General features: G+C 45.7%; 1 protein-coding gene across 6 annotated transcripts in view; it reads right to left on the bottom strand.

Moving 5' to 3' along the window:
• SHROOM3 (shroom family member 3) overlaps nucleotides 1–16,263 on the bottom strand; it is a 337,474-nt gene that overhangs the window by 201,556 nt on the left and 119,655 nt on the right. For 4 of the 6 annotated variants that reach the window (XM_055140552.1, XM_055140556.1, XM_055140554.1 and 1 more), the window contains one exon: nucleotides 8,414–8,571. In XM_055140552.1, coding sequence (XP_054996527.1) covers nucleotides 8,414–8,571 — 158 coding nt within the window. The remainder of the gene's footprint in view (nucleotides 1–8,413; nucleotides 8,572–16,263) is intronic. The other 2 variants (XM_055140555.1, XM_055140559.1) reach the window with 1 other exon arrangement.

The raw sequence follows: 16,263 nt of genomic DNA, 5'->3' as shown, positions 1-16,263 counted from the left end.
CTAGCATACAGCTGACTCCAGTTCGATCTGATACTGCATATGACTCTCTGAGTACTGCCAGGAGTGATCCCTAGCATAGAAACATAGATGTCCCAGAGTACCACTGTGTGCCTGGGATGGGGAGGCGATGGGCAAGTGGGGGGCTGGAAGACAGCTCAAACGGTAGAGCCTGTGCCTGGCATACATAAGGCCCTGAGTTTGATTCCATGGCCCCCCAAACACAAGAATTATTTGGCACAGCCCTTTTACATATACATAAATATGCATGAATATTAATGCTTCTTGAGGAAATAAGAATTAAGCAGGTAGGAGAGGGGCATAGCACATAAGAATAAAGGCCGGGGAGATGCTGATAATATCCCCAAACATCATTTTCTTGTATAAACTATAACCATTTGTTGGAAAGAAACTGATTTAGAAATCCATTTTTATTAATATCTAACTGAATTAATTTCATATTCTTTAAAGGGGATCTTAAAAAGCATTCCATTCATTACTAGCTACTTTTTTCAAGATCACTCCCTGGCAAATCCTGGGTGAGTTACAGTCTCACAACTATATCCAGACACAAAAAGACCAGAAATCTGAGCCGGAGTTAGCAAGTCTGCGTGCCGCCCATCCCATTCCATTCCGGCAATGTCATCTCCCTGCCCATACAAAGAATGGTTCTGCTAACGCGCAGAAATGTGAGATGGCTTATTCGGGGAACGTGGGCAAGGGTTGTGGTACACTTAATTTCGTCCCCATTTTTGATAAGAGGGAGGAACAGCTGTAAAGCCACAAATAGTTTTATTTCTAGAGGCAGATGAAGTAATTCAAGCCAGCTGGGTGCCCACAGCATCGAAGCGATTTTTCCTCTGATTCCCACAAGTTCAAGGTCAGTGAGAATCACCTGTTAAGGAACAGTTTCTCCTACATCAGCATTCTTTGACCCTGTTACACCCGGGGGTGCGCTCCTGTCCTGCATACTGATTCATGGACAGGGAGTTAAAACCAGAGCTGGAGGCCGCTAGATTTCAACCTTTCTATATCTGAGGACCAGCATTGGTTCATAGACCAGCGATTGAGGACGGTGCTACTGATGAATGAAAAAAATCTGTCTAGGGCTGGGGATGTGTCTCTGTGGCTGAACCCATGCCTTGCTTGTGTGAGAACTTGTAGTCATTCTCCATCACCACACACACACACACACACACACACACATACACACACACAATTTTCTTTTATTATTTTTTTTTGAGGGGTCACACCAAACTGTGTTCAGGGCTTACTCCTGGAGGGGCTCAGGAGACCCTGGCATATGGGGTGCCAGGAATGTAACTCAGGTTGGCCACCTGCTAGGCAAGTGACCCACCCATTAAACTATCTTTTTGGCCTCAAAACTTTTGTTTTTCTTTTTTCTTTTTTTGTAGTTTTGTAGCACCATAAATATGTATAAAGAAGTGGGATAGAAAGTACCATGTGCTTCATGGCTGGAACTTCCAGGAAGCCCCAACTCTTACATTTTCAGAGATGGAGACTCACATTTTGCCTACAAGCAGAGTCTCCTGCCCCCGCGCCTGGCTGTCTCCACTAGGGCACTTCGGAGGTGGGGGCGGGCTGAGTTTCCCTCCCCGCCCCAAGCAGAGCCCCAGCAGCCAAAGACCTCTGGAACCCAGACACAGCCATGCTCAAGGCCACTCTCCACATGCTCGGATGAGCCTCACGCATGAAGGAACTGGCAGAGGAACCCAGGTGTGCAGGACCCGGGGCTGAGACCTCCAAGCCTGCTCGGATCAGGACTGGGCCTCTTCCACCCAGAGTCCCCTTTCTCCAGTAGCTAAGCAGTCACACCCACAAACTGCCCCAGTGCCATGTAATCCCATCAATGGCCAAGATCCAGAGACTATAAAACAAAGCTCCCGCACTGGTGAAGGGATGGGTTATCAAACTTTGTAAGGGAGAAACATGAGCACAAAAATGTATAAATCTGTAACTGTACCCTCACGTTGACTCACTAATTAAAAATAAACTATTAATAAAAAAAAAAAATTTACATCATTTATCCTCATATCCTCAACCCAGCCCTTCCAGATAATTTCTGCAATTTGTTTTCTCTTCAAAAAAAAACCTTGACTGCACGAGTATTTTTAATCTGGAAATTATAAGTAGTTATAGTAATTGAATAGGAGATGCAATTCATATCACCTGAAGAATGTTTTTTACAGAAAACAACACACTTATTATGAAACTCATCTTTAAATAATCAAAAAATGAAAAAAAAAAAATAAAACAAAGCTCCCGGACCTCCTATTATCTAGTTCTCCCTCTCAGAGAACCCGGCAAGCTGTCAAGAGTATTCTGCCTGCACAGCAGAGCCCAGCAATCTCCCTGTGGTGTATTTAATATGGCAAAAACAGTAACAACGATGGGTCTCATTCCCCTGATCCTGAAAGAGCCTCCAATGCCTCCGTTGGGAAGGATGAGTAAAGAGAGGCTGCTAAAATCTCAGGGCTGGGACGAATGGGACGTTACTGGTGCCCGCTCAAGCAAATCAATGAACAATGGGATGACAGTGATACAGTGATACAGCATGGGGCCTTAGGCAAATAACTTCATGCTTCTGGATACACGTAAAGATACAGGTCAAGAGACCAGACCTAGCCCCATGACACAGAGAAAGTATTGTGGAGTAAAAGAAAGGGGAAACAAGATAATCTGGTCATTTAAAACCTTGTTTCCACGGGGTACAGACAGAGGGCAGAAACATCTACAGGTGGGATAGGTCATACATAGGAAGTGAGAGTGGCAGGTGACAAGACAAGGAAAGAAAGAAGAAAGTGCAGGCGATGCAGACAGCACCTGGCACAGTGGAAGAAGGTGGGGACAGAGCACAAGAAGCAAAGCAAGCAGCTTGCAGTAAATGTGTCGTCCTGGACATGGAGGTTCCAGCTCTGCGGCTACTCAGCCCATAGAGATGTACCGACATGAGCTGTGAAATAAAGAGCTCAAGTGTGAAATAAACACTGAAGCCAACTAGCATTTGGTGTACGAATCTGACACCTAACCCCGCCATAGGAACTGGTGCTTAGTCAATTCATTGGTGACATCACAAAGCCTCTGATGACATATTATAGGCAAATGCTTATTTTTTTTATTAATTCAATCCTATTTTCTCCTTACTTTCTCCCTGCCTAGTAAAATATGATCTCTTTCTCTTCTGGCTCTTCCTCTTCACCTGCCTCTTCTTTTCTATGTCTCTCTCCTCTCATCCACACACAAGTGAAAACACATCAACTTCACGGAAAAACCCAAGTATTCAAACCCAGATGGCTAGATAAGGAAACCGTGGTACATATACAGAATGAAATACTATTCAGCTATAAGAAAAGATGAAACAAATCATGCAATTTGCTGTTGCCTGGATGGATCTGGAGAGTAACATGTTGAATGAAGATAGACAGAAGGAGAGAGGCAGAGATAGAATAAATTCCCTCATATGAGGCTATAAAGAGACATAGTAAGAAAATAACAAATGTTCAAAGGCAACAAAAACAGAAAGTGTCATTCGTAGAAAGCTATGGGGCAGGCAGGATGTGGGGAAAAATAGGACAGTGGGGTGAGTGTGGGGGACACTGGGCAATGGTGGAAGGAAGTGAACATTGGTGGAGAATGAGCTGCTGGAATTATTTTTATTATTTATTTATTTATTTATTTATTTATTTTTGCTTTTTGAGTCGCACCTGGCATTGTACAGGGGTTACTCCTTGCTCATGCACTCAGGAATTACTCCTGGCGGTGCTTGAGGACCATATAGGATGCTGGGAATCGAACCCGGGTCAGCGCGTGCAAGGCAAACACCCTACCCACTGTGTTATCTTTCTAGTCCCTGCTGGAATGTTTTATGCATGAAACACTACCACTGTGAGTATTGTAAATCATGATGCCTATAGCACCATAGCACTGTCGTTCCACTGTTCATCGGTTTGCTAGAGCGGGCACCAGTAACATCTCCATTGTGAGACTTGTTACTGTTTTTGACATATGGAATACGCCGTGGGTAGCTAGCCAGGCTCTGCCGTGCAGGCGGGATACTCTTGGTAACTTGCTGGGCTCTCCGAAAGGGACAGAGGAATTGAACCAGGGTTGACTGTATGCAAGGCAAATGCCCTAGCTGCTGTGCTATGGCTCCAGTCTATATAATGATGCCTATATAAACTTTAAAATAATATCTATATAAACTTTAAAATAAATATATAAGTTTAAAAATAAAAACACCTATCAACTTCCAACATACCAACTCAGACAACATGAACTGTAATGGAGAAGCTGCCAAGACTCTAGAGACGGTAGGTGGTGGGATGGTTTAGGGACAAGAGACTAGTCGAAAGGGCCCACTGTCTGCACCCTCTGCTTACTCTGGTCTCAGGCCTGCTGACTCCTGACCCAGCGAGACCATCTCCCCATCACAATGTTCCATGACCTGGTGGCTCCTAATCTTATGTGTATTCTAGAAATTAAAGAGATAATTTACTTAAGCAATATCTCTGTTTAAGTGCTTTCCAGGGGAGATGGTCTTAATCACCAGGTTTTATACTGGGTTTATACTGTGTGTATATATTTCTCACTTAATTCTCACAGAATCCTATGAGGGAAGAATTGGACAGGTTTAATGACCTGTCTAGGGTAAGTTCTAAATCCAGGCAGCATCAAAACTGTACTACCATCTCAAACATCTTCTCTGTTAGTAAGACTTTATCTGGATTTCAAATGACTTAGATAAGCCTAAAAGAGAAAGCATCAAAGTTTTACCATTAAATGTATCCCAAATTTTCAGTGTAATACAACACTGAGAGTATTTAGCAGAAATACTTGGAAATTTAGAAAGTATTTTAAATTGAATCACTGTGAGATACATTGTTACAAAGCTGTTATGATCCAGTTTCAGTCATACAATGTCCAACACCCATCTCTCCACCATGTACATTTCCCATCATCATTGACCCCAGAATCTGCCTTTCCCCTCACCACCGACCACCATCCTGCCTGCCTCGATGGCAGACACTTTTTTTCTTACTGTCTCTCTGCTTTTGGGGATTATGGTTTGCAAGACAGATACTGAGAGGCAGTATCCTCTCAGTATAAAAGTGTACTTTTATACTGAGAGGATACTGCCTGTTTGGTCCTTTACCCCCTTTCAGCACACATCTCCCTACCAGAACGATCCCTCCAACCATCATTGTCACACTGGTCTTTCTCTATCCCCATTGCCCCCTCCCTCAGCTCTTGAGGCAGGCATCCAACCATGGAACAATCCTCCTGGTCGTTGTTTTTACTGTTCTTGGGTGTTAGAAATACTTAGTACTTGATATTAAAGGTTGGATTTGCCAAGAATAATAAAAAAAAAAGGAGCAGGGGAATCAAAATTGGAATTAGAGACTTTAGATGATGATCCAATTCTCGCACGCTGATTCAGGACCAGACCGAGTCCAAACTCAGGGTCAAAACTTGGGTGTAAATAAAACATAGCAATAACACCAATAACCCCAAGAAATGAGCCTTTTGTTTCTTATTCAAATTTTAGTGGTGCTGTTTTTCAAACAACACTGAGTAGTTCCGCTACTGAAAACACCCCGCGTCCTTTGATGGGCGTTAGAGTAAACCGGAAGCGCCTTCCCTTTGTCAGCTAGTTTCCATTTCAACCATTACCTGGTTCTAAGACATATATCTTCCACATGTCTGTCCAACAGTTAGTTGGTTTTATTTATTTATTTATTTATTTATTTATTTATTTATTTTTGCTTTTTGGGTCACACCCGGCGATGCTCAGGGGTTACTCCTGGCTCTGCACTCAGGAATCACCCCTGGCTGTGCTCAGGGGACCATATGGGATGCTGGGAATCGAACCTGGGTCGGCCTCGTGCAAGGCAAACGCCCTACCCGCTGTGCCATCACTCCAGCCCCAACAGTTAGTTGGTTTTAGAGGTTTGGAGCATTTAGCATGCTCATGTCTGCTTCCCAAATTTACACCCTCACTATCCACGGAGTCCTCATTCTTCAATTTCCCTTCAGCTGGAAGAGGTTGGTTTTCCTCTAAGGTCTTCAGCCCTCTTCTCCTTTAGTCGTTGCTTCCCCAGTTACCCAGCACCAGTCGCAGACCTCAGCTCCACTTCATGTGGCCAGTGACGACGCTGTCTCGGTTCAGCTGTGCCCACACAGGCCCCTGCACTCCCCTCCCCAAAACAAAACTCCGTCTTCGTCATGGGTCAGCAGGTCCCCTAAGGTGTTTGGCCCCCAACTCCCTTGAGACTTTGCATCTCTCTTGTCACTGTAGCCTTTTAAGAAGGTGTTTCTACTTTTGTTTGTTTTTAGCCATTGGACACCCTCAAAACTTATACAGACACAACTATTCTGCCCACATTCTTGGCATTTCTGATGGTGGGTGTGGCAGCCCTGTGACGGGAGCTGCTGCTCTCACCTGCTCAAACTATCTGCAAGAGAAAAGGAGGCAGGCGTTGGTGAAGCTGCTCAGACACGCATGGTCACTGCAGAAATGACCTCTAGAAAACCAACTGCCTCCACTTGCTTCTTTTATTTTTCCAGAAGTCACCTCATCACTTTTTAAAGCATAGAGACCAGGGCCAGAAAGGCAAGTATCAGGTGCTTGCTTTGCAGGAAACTGATCCCGGCTTAATCCCCAGCACTGCATGGTCCTCTAAGCTTCAACAGGAATGATCTGCACCCCCAGCAGAGAGTGGGAAGCGGTCCCAGGACCCCCCAAATAAATAAAGCACAAATATCGAATAGGAAGAAAGGAAAGCAAATCAATAAAACATCACAAGTCACCCTGTTATGAATAAATAGGAGGAGATAAGATCTGAGGACAGGACATATGCCAAGGCATAAAGGTAGAGTTTCTCAGCAAAGTGACAGCTCTCCCACGTTGCCAAGCCAGGTGAATCAAGAGCAAAGGGGCTTCTACCCAGTTCTTAGAAAGGTAAGGGAGGCCACTCAGGAGTGTTTATAATTCCCCTCTGGAAGTATGTGTGAGGAGTAAAGGGGCCTCCTTTTTGGCCAACTCTGAAAACTCAACTCTCCAAACCAACACATAACAGGAGAGCTAAGACTCAGCAGCTGGATTGACACATTAGCATATCTAAAGAGAGAATGAGTCAATCAGAAAACGGATTTGCTGTTGAAGGGCAGAGAACTGAGATTGGAGAGAAGAGCTCTGGAGCAAGACTTCCTGCTGGCTAGAGGAGAAAGGGCCTTGACTCACCAGTGAGTGTGTTGGGGTGCTGGTAGGGGTGTCCCAATGGGAAGAAGGGTCATCTGGCCTCCAGAACTGATGCCTCCGACCCACTCTCATCTCTCTGTCTCTGAGGGTGCCACCCACCTCTCAGACCTCATTTTGACCAGACTTCCTGTCTCTTTTTCCTGGAGAGATAACATACACGGATTCTTGGTGCACTTGGGATATTTGTTCCACTCAGAGTTGTCTTGTTCAACCTGTGTTAATGCACTGGCATTCTGGCTATCAGCTCCTTCAGTTTTCTGCGACTCTGGACAATGTGGGTCCTGTGAGTTCCTAAATTTCTAAATTCCATGGGTCCCTCGGCCACTCTCCTGATCAGTCCTGCACTTGAATTTTCTGATTGGTTGTACTAGTGAAAAAGTCACCAAAGGAACAAGAGAGAAGCTTGTCAGTGATCAGGAGACACTCAGCATATCTGGTAGTGGGAAGGTCTCTCCATATGACTATGTCGTCTCGTTCTTCTCTAGTCACGAGTTATAAACCAATATTGTCTGTCTCCTCTGTACTTGACATCTTCAACAAATCACTATGGAGAGTGATAAACTATTATCTCCAATTAAATAAGGAAACTGAGGCTTAAAGAAGACCCAGCACCACAGTTTGTAAACGACAGGTTGAATTTCAATGCCAGGGAAATCCATTTGCTGGGTTTTCCATTCTTCTCTCTCTGGTCCCAAACACCATCCTTCCCCTTCCCAGAAGTAACTCTCCGCAGTTGGCTACCTCTGGACCTCCTACTTTACAGCACCAGAATCAACAGCAACCAAACCTTTTCCAATAAAGGAACCACAACCGGAAAGCAGAAGTTGAAACTGGCTACTTTGCAAGGGGGTGCGAGCAGCATCCTTGAAGGGCCCAGCCAGAGCTGTCTCTAGTTCCCACAGGAGCCAAGGCTCCGACCTCCGAGCCCGCCGGGGGCGGCAACACTATCCGTCAATTTAGGAAGTCCTCCCCCCACACCCCGCCCTCCCCCAGCTGCCAGGAGATGGGCCAGAAATAAGCAAACGGGAGGAGGAGAAAAGGCGGAAAGCGCCCCCGAGGGGGCTAAGGCAAGGAAGCGAACAGGCCTCTGCCCGCCGTGGGGAGGGCGGGGGAGGAGGAAGGGGCGCTGGCACCTACCTGCGCACCACCAGCCGCAGCGTCTTGTAGGAGCCTTTCACCAGGGAAACGGCCTCGCGCCGGGAGCTGCTCAGCGCCACCTCGTTGATGTGCACCACCTCGTCCCCTGCCCGCAGTTTGGAGCTCACCGAGTCCGCTTTGCCCCCTTCTTCAATCTGCTTGGAAGTCAGGACAGAGAGAGACATGAGCGAGTGGGTCGTGCCTGGGCGCCCCAGGGCCCCTCTGACCAGCTGGGACCGTCCATCCCCAGGGACCACCTCTGGTTGACCCCGCGCGAGCATGCAGTACCCCGTCCTTCCAGAGAGGGCGCTCAGACGGCGCCGCTGGATGGGCGCAGGAACTGGGTTTCCATCCAAGGCCCCTGGCACTCAACATCTCCCTCTCCCTCTCCCTTCAACTTCCTTTAGAGGCTGAGTTCTCCTGACCTAAATTTTACATTTTCCTTTGCACCCCAAGCCCAGGGATAGTTGGGGGTCCAGGACACTCCCGGTTGACACTTGGTGGGGTGAAATAGACTTGACTTAGCAGTGCTCAGGTGCCCCCTCCACTCTGGGGCCATTCCCCTCATTGCTGGGGGTCAAACTCAAGGCCTTGCACATACCAGGTGCTTGCTTTGCCACTTGAGCTATCTGTTCATATTTCTTACCTTAATTTTGGGTTCAAAATGATCATTTGAGTCAGAGAAATAGTACAGGGACTAAGAGCTTGCTCGCAGTCCACCCAGTAAGATATCTAGCATAACCTATGCCCCCCCTCAGAGCCACGGGGAGGGATCCTGAGCACTGAGTGTAACTACTAAAACAAAATAATATTTATTATATAATAAATATTATTTATTATATAATAAAATAAATATTATTTATTATATAATAAAATAAATAATATAATATAATAAATAATATTTAGTATATAATAAATAATATTTTTATATAATATTTATACAATCCATTGGCTGATTCAGGTGGGGTATATCGAGGTGGTAGGATTTATTCAGTGCTGAAAAAAAAAATGGGCTAACAAGCTATGGAGAGGCATGGGAAGCCTCTTACTGAACAAAATAACCAATGTGAACAGGAGCACATTGTATGATTCCAACTACATGGCATTCTGGAAAAGGCAAAACTCTGGAGACAGAAAAGACCACAGGTAACTAGTAACCCTAGGGGGAGGGAGGAAGTAAAAGCGCACCGAGGGTTTTTAGGACACTGATGCTGTAGTGTTGGATTAATATTGCACTGAAGAAGGTATAGCACCAACAGGAGCCCCGATGTAAGCTAAGGAACTTAGACAATAGCATGTGGATGCGGATTCATCTATTGTAACAAAATTAGCACATCTGGGGAATGTTGATATAGAAGAGGCTGTGCCAAGGTGGGATTTGAGTGGAAGGGGGCCTAACAGAACTCTAGTTCCCGCTCAAGTTTGCTGTGATGGGCAGAGACAGCATAGTGGGTGAGGTGCTGGCCTGGCGTGCAGCCTATCCCAGATCCACCCAGCACTGCCTATACCCCCCACCTCCACCCAAACCCCTGAGCACAGAGCCAGAAACACCCCAGAGCGCTGCCAGGTATGACCCAAAGTCAAAATTATTCTTTTTTTTCTGTTCTTTTTTTTCTGTGAATCTTGCAATGTTTGTACAAGATAAAATATATTAAAATATCATAGTTTGGGACTGCAGTGATAGATCAGCGGGCTGGAGAGCATCCTTGGTAGGCAGGAGGCCTGGGTTCAGTTCCTAGCACCGCATTACCCGCTGAGCACCTCCACAAACTACCTCCCGAGCACAGAGCTGGGAGCACTCCCTATGTTGAAACCATGTGTTACAACCTCCAACACAGAATAAATAAATATAATTTAGGGGCAGGGATGTGGAACACATGTTTCACATGCAGGAGGACCTAGTTTCAATCCTTGGCACCTCCAACAAGAAAAAAAACAACTATTAGTCATTCACCAAAGAGATCCAACAGGTGGCGGGAATCATCTCAGGTTCTAGGGTTGCAACAGTGGCGAAACCAACAATTATCTTCTGGAGTTTAGGGCAGAAAGAGAAAAGTGAATTTAGAACATGAACAGGCAAATGATGATAAAGGCACGTAATCATACGTACGTGCAATCAACAGAGCAAAGTAATGCTAAACCCGGTGCTGTCTGCTGACGGCAAAACCCTGAGCACAGCCGGGTGTGCTACTCCCACCCCACAAAAGAGAATGTTTTGATCCAAGGAGATAGCAAACTCATTCCATTTGTAACAACTCTCATGTATAATAAATCTATTTACTATAAGCTTATTTTTAAAAATTTAATTGTAGTGAAATTTAATACGTAGAAGCCCTATTTAAATGAGGCAGGGAGACTGACAGAGACTTCTGGGCACGTGCAACCTCACACAGGTCGCAACAAGCATTGCGTCCTGGAGAGAGGAAAGTGGTTTCCTGTCCCAATGGAAGGAAGATTCCAGTAGCAGCCCCTCCAAGGTCTGCATAGAGGGTGCAGGGTTTTTCATGTTTTTTGTTTTGGTTTAAGGGCTGTAGCGATAGCACAGCGGCAGGGTGTTTGCCTTGCACGCGGTCGAGCTGGGTTTGATTCCTCCTCCCCTCTGGGAGAGCCGGAAAAGCTACCAAGATTATCTCTCCCACATGGCAGAGCCTGGCAAGCTCCCCATGGCGTATTAATATGCCAAAAACAGTAACAACAAGTTTCACAATGGAGACGTTATTGGTGCCCGCTCAAGCAAATCGATGAGCAACAGGATGACAGTGACAGTGTTTTGGTTTGTTTTTGGTATTTGGGGGCACACCTAGCAGGGCTCAGTGAATACTGAGAGTACTCAGTAAGTTCTGCACCCAAGAATCACTCCTGGCAAGCCCTGGGGACTGTGTGGGACCCAGGGATCAAAGCAAGTATTCTACCCACTGTACTATCTCTCCGGCCCCAAGGGTGCAGGCTTTTGATATGAGGAAGTACATGTGTGTTTCGCCAAGAGACTGCTTTTTCCAAGTGCCCTTCTATGGTTGTACGCAAATAAACCCATTTTGTTGGTGACTTCACTGAGGCCAACAATGCCGTGTTAGTTAAGAATTGGCACTGGTCAATCAGACTATGGGACTCTGGCCCTGACTAGCAATGAGGCTTTGAGTGGGCTATTGAGCCTCCATTTCCTATTCTGTAAGATGATAGACTTGACCACACAGATCGCTGTGAGAATTAAGAGTTCATGCGAGGAAAAGCACTCGTTCAGACTTGGCATGGAGCACATATTCAATAACGCTTGCTCTAATCAGCCTCTCACGCCAACTCCAAATCCCACCTCTGTAATCCCCCCATCTGAGGCCTCTCATCAATACATATTTTACCCCTTTCCTCCTGTAATCTGCCTTCAATAAGAAGTCTGTCTTTTCCCCTTTGTCAGAGGACTCACATGAATAACAATACAGACACAGTGAAGTGACAGCTAAATAGTTTATGCTTTAGAAATTGTGTATTATTTTTACACTGCTTTAACATGCTGCAAGCTTATCACCCCCACCCTTTCTTTCAGCAGAGCTATTTGATCCCCTGCCCACGGTCCACCCATCCCAGCGTGGGTGTGGACTCTTTGAAGATAGAAACCATGACTCCACCTTCACTTGCCCCAGAATGCTTCCCCAGAGCTTTGAATCCAGCACCTCCTCTGAAAACAAGGGCTCAGTCATTCAACAAATATTTATTGAGCACTTAATATGTGCCAGATATGTGGCCAAAATTTGGGAGATGGGGGGGAACAATGATGTCCAACATATGCAATAAAATGAAAACCATGCAAGACCTAAGGAGTGACCAGTTTCTTTGGATTTTTTAAACTCCCAGATCAAATTTTTATTGGAGGCGGGGAGGGGGCACATCTGGAAGTGCTCAGGGCTTACTTCTGGCTCTATACTTAGGGATCACTCCAGGTGGTGCTTGAGTCATATGGGATGCTGGGGACCAGTCCTGGGCCAGCCGTGTACAAGGCAAGTACCCTGCCTACTATGCTATCTCTCTGGCCTGCAATCTTTAGTTTAGTCATTACAGTGTTAGTGATGTTTTTATAATAGTGTTTATGTTTCTGGTTTTGATGGACACAGGTATCACACCTCACCACCACCGACCCAAGACCCTTCACTAATGTCCTTGTGCTACTTCTAATTCACCTTTCTGTCCCTCCTCACCTACCTGTTGCTGGCCTTGCTTGGTGCTGAGTCCTGTAATATAGGCCAACAGTTTGTGAAGGGATGATCACTTCCTTATATTTAAAAAGGAAAGTCAAGAAGCTTATTTGTATAGTTCGTATCTCGTTTTTCTCATCAGGGATTTAACATGAGCGCAAACAGGAGGAGAATGTCGTGAAGAGTTTCATTGCTCATTGTTTTCATAAGCTATTCTATAATCCTTCACAAGAGATTCTCATAACCTCTTTATTTTGTGTGTAACTTGGAGTTTAAAATGTCAATTATTATCATTATTTATAAGTTAAAAATGATGAGGACTTTTTTTTTTTGTTTTTGCTCTTGGGCCATACCCGGCAATGTTCAGGTGTTACTCCTGGTTCTGCACTCAGGAATTACTCCTGGTGGTGCTTGGGGGACCATATGGGATGCTGCGGATTGAACCCAGTTTGGTCGTGTGCCAGGTAAATGCCCTATCCACTGTACTATCTCTTTGGCCCCCCCCAAAATGGTGAGGACTGGGGTAATTTTTCTTGTTATTTTTATTATTGAATACAATACCTCGCTTATTGAAGAAATATGCTCTAACACTGAGTCACATTTCTGGCCAAGATCAGATGATGTTTTGGAAATATTATTTATTGAAAATGAGTTGTGAACCTGTATTTTCTAGTGGTTTTAATTATCACCAGAGATGACTTGAAAGACTTTTCTCCAACACTGATGTTTTTCAGAAATCCCGGTCCTATATGAAAATAGGATTTCTGTCTTTTTGCCTCTTCCTCTTTTTAGGGGGCGGGGGAGGGGGAGTCATACCCAGCAATGCTCAGGGGTTGGTTACTCCTGGCTCTGCACTCAGGAATTACTCCTGATGTGCTCGGGTGACCATATGGGATGCTGGGGATAGAACCCGGGTTGGCCGCATAGCAAGGCAAATGTTCTACCCGCTGTGCTATTGCTCCAGCCCTCTTCCTCCCTTATTCCTCCCTCTAGATACCCATTTTCTCTCATGAAACTTCTTTTTTGTCAATCCAGACAGAATCTTTCCCTTTCTCTTCTAAATGTTTTCTACCTGTCTCAAGATTAGCTACAATCACTACCTTCTCTGTGATTCCTAAACAGGCCTTACCCTTCATCTAGATTTTAAATTCCTTCTGTGAGAAACTTGAGGTTTGCTTGGTCAACGCTAGCATTCAGCCAGCAATGACTGCAAAAGGCAGATTCCCATTTGGTCAAAGGAAGTTGGAATTGAGCCAGTTGGGCCCAAAGTGTGGATCCCTTATCTAGCTCATTTCAGCTAAGTGGATCAGGATGGCTAGATCAGTTTGTGAATTACTTGGGAACTCCACCTTCTCCTTCCTTCTGTCCTTGCAGGCTATTTGGTAGCATCACTATCAGAGACACCGTCCTTATGGGCTACTACTCAGATACGGGTCGCCAACAAAGTTGAACCTATTAGCTAAAAACAAGACTGTGAATGAAAGTAATCTATGTCATTTTCTTCATTTTTATCATAAACTGAGGTATTTAACAGCTGTGACAGATGCTGTGGCAATGACAAAATAGATTTCAATATACCAGGACTAGCGCAATGCATCAATCTTAAATCTACAGCAGTCACAGTTTTATCTAAATCATTGTGATGACTTTAAAATATTTACAAAAGATTTACAATAATTTTCTTGAACTATTCATCAGAGGATTATACCTTCTAACCCAAGCCCTCCTGATACTGTCTGTCAACAAGATTCAGTGAAAAATGAAGCTTATTATTCTAAACCTTTGGACCAAGGCTGGAGCAGCTGAAGAGGTCACTGGCATTGTTTGTTCAATGTCACCTGCACAGAATTGACTTATTTCAAGAATGTGATTGTCAATAGGTTAAATGACCTCAGATAATACACATATACAACTTCGTGGGAAGTTCCTAAGCTAACAAACTGCAGAGAGGGGGAGCGCACACCTGGGAGATTGGAACGTTCTTTCCTTCTCGAATTCTCAGCGTATCCACACTCCAGAGTTAAGCTGATTTTGCTCGGATGGGGAGCTGGCTTTTCGAATTATTTAGTCTTGCCCAGTGCTGTTATCTTAGCCTGTGACATAGTGCCTGCACATGACTTGGGGCAGAATTTAGAGATGCTGATTTTAGGGAACGAAATACAGGACTGGGGGCCAGAGCGATAGCACAGCTGGTAGGGCGTTTGCCTTGCACGCGGCTGACGCGGGTTCGATCCCCAGCATCCCACATGGTCCCCCAAGCACTGCCAAGGGTAATTCCTGAGTGCAAAGCCAGGAGTAACCCCTGAGCATCTCTGGGGGTGATCCAAAAAGCAAAAAAAAAAAAAAAAGAAATACAGGACTGGTTGATCCATGCTATGATAGAAATACACTCAAATGTATGAACAGGCATAAAGGTACTCGGGCCTTCGACAGCCCAGTGTGGCTGTGTGCGGGGGCAGGAAGCCAGGTCCGTCCCCATCCCTCTTAACCCCCAGCCTCAAAATGGAGAGGCACAAAGCTACCATTTAATGGGTGGGCTTGTCCCAACCCACCCTTCCTCAGACCTAGTCTCCATTCTAAGACCACAAGCATGTCACTGGCAGCAAGTGAGTGGTCCTGTTAGAACTTCAATCAGGTCAGGTTACACTGGGCACAGGGCCCTCCTCACCGGAAGCTTGCGCTGTGTGTCCCACACACTGGTTCTCTGCTCACTCCGGAGAGTGGCCGGTGGAGCCACCACCTCTTGCCTCCGTGCTTGTACCTGCTGGTCCCTCAGCCTGGAATATTCCTCTCAGGCTACCACTTGCTTCTTTCGCCCCTTCCAGATTCTTCTGCAAACTCAGTCTCCGGAGGAGTTATTTGCTGGTCTACCTCCTCTGGTATTACTTTTCTTACTTCCTTCCTGTCTTTGTCTTTCTTCTTTAGCCCTTAAATCATGAGGTAACTCCCCGTGTTGTTTACTAGTGGATGGAGTTTATTGTCTGTCAGACAGTTGGGGAGGGCACACGGATGTGGGCCTGTTCCTCTCCCTGCTGGGTCACCCGGGCCTGGACCTGGGCCCACACTGGTGCTCAGACTTTAGGACGTGAGTGGATATGGGCGTTGGCAGCAGCACCATGGCCGTTGAGGGTCTAGTGTTTTCCAATCACTTTATCACAGCCACTTACAAGTCACCAAAGACCTGTTTAACCATAGAATCTCCCCATTGTACGGATGTGAGCACTGGCGTTTCAGAGGGGTCAAAGGAGCTGCCCTGGGGAGCAGGGGCAATAAAACCGGAATTCAAGACTCTGACCTCAGAGTGAGCACTCTAGCAAGTTGCCTCAGAGAATCCCCCGTGTCTTCATCCCCAAACTATCGCGTCTTCTCTAAGTAGGAGCTGTGTGTGCCAGGTAGATGGCCCCAAGAGCTGGTGAACATGCTTTGCTCCCAGAAGGCCTCTCGTTTGATTCCTGCGACCCCATGAGAACCACTGCAGCCCCTGGGCACCACTGAGTGTGCTCACACGCATTCGCGCGGACACACACACACACACACACACACACACACACACACGCAGATACAAATAGATATATGGTGTACTGCTTCCTTTTCAAGATTTGCAGCCTGGGTGGATAAAATTCAAAAAGCAGAGAGGGAGACTCATAAAGCCTGAGTAGACTT

Source organism: Sorex araneus, chromosome 5 (assembly GCF_027595985.1).
Source record: "Sorex araneus isolate mSorAra2 chromosome 5, mSorAra2.pri, whole genome shotgun sequence".
NCBI lineage: Eukaryota > Metazoa > Chordata > Mammalia > Eulipotyphla > Soricidae > Sorex > Sorex araneus.
The sequence above is the reverse complement of the archived record's forward strand: the minus strand, read 5'-3'. Positions and strand labels throughout refer to the sequence as shown.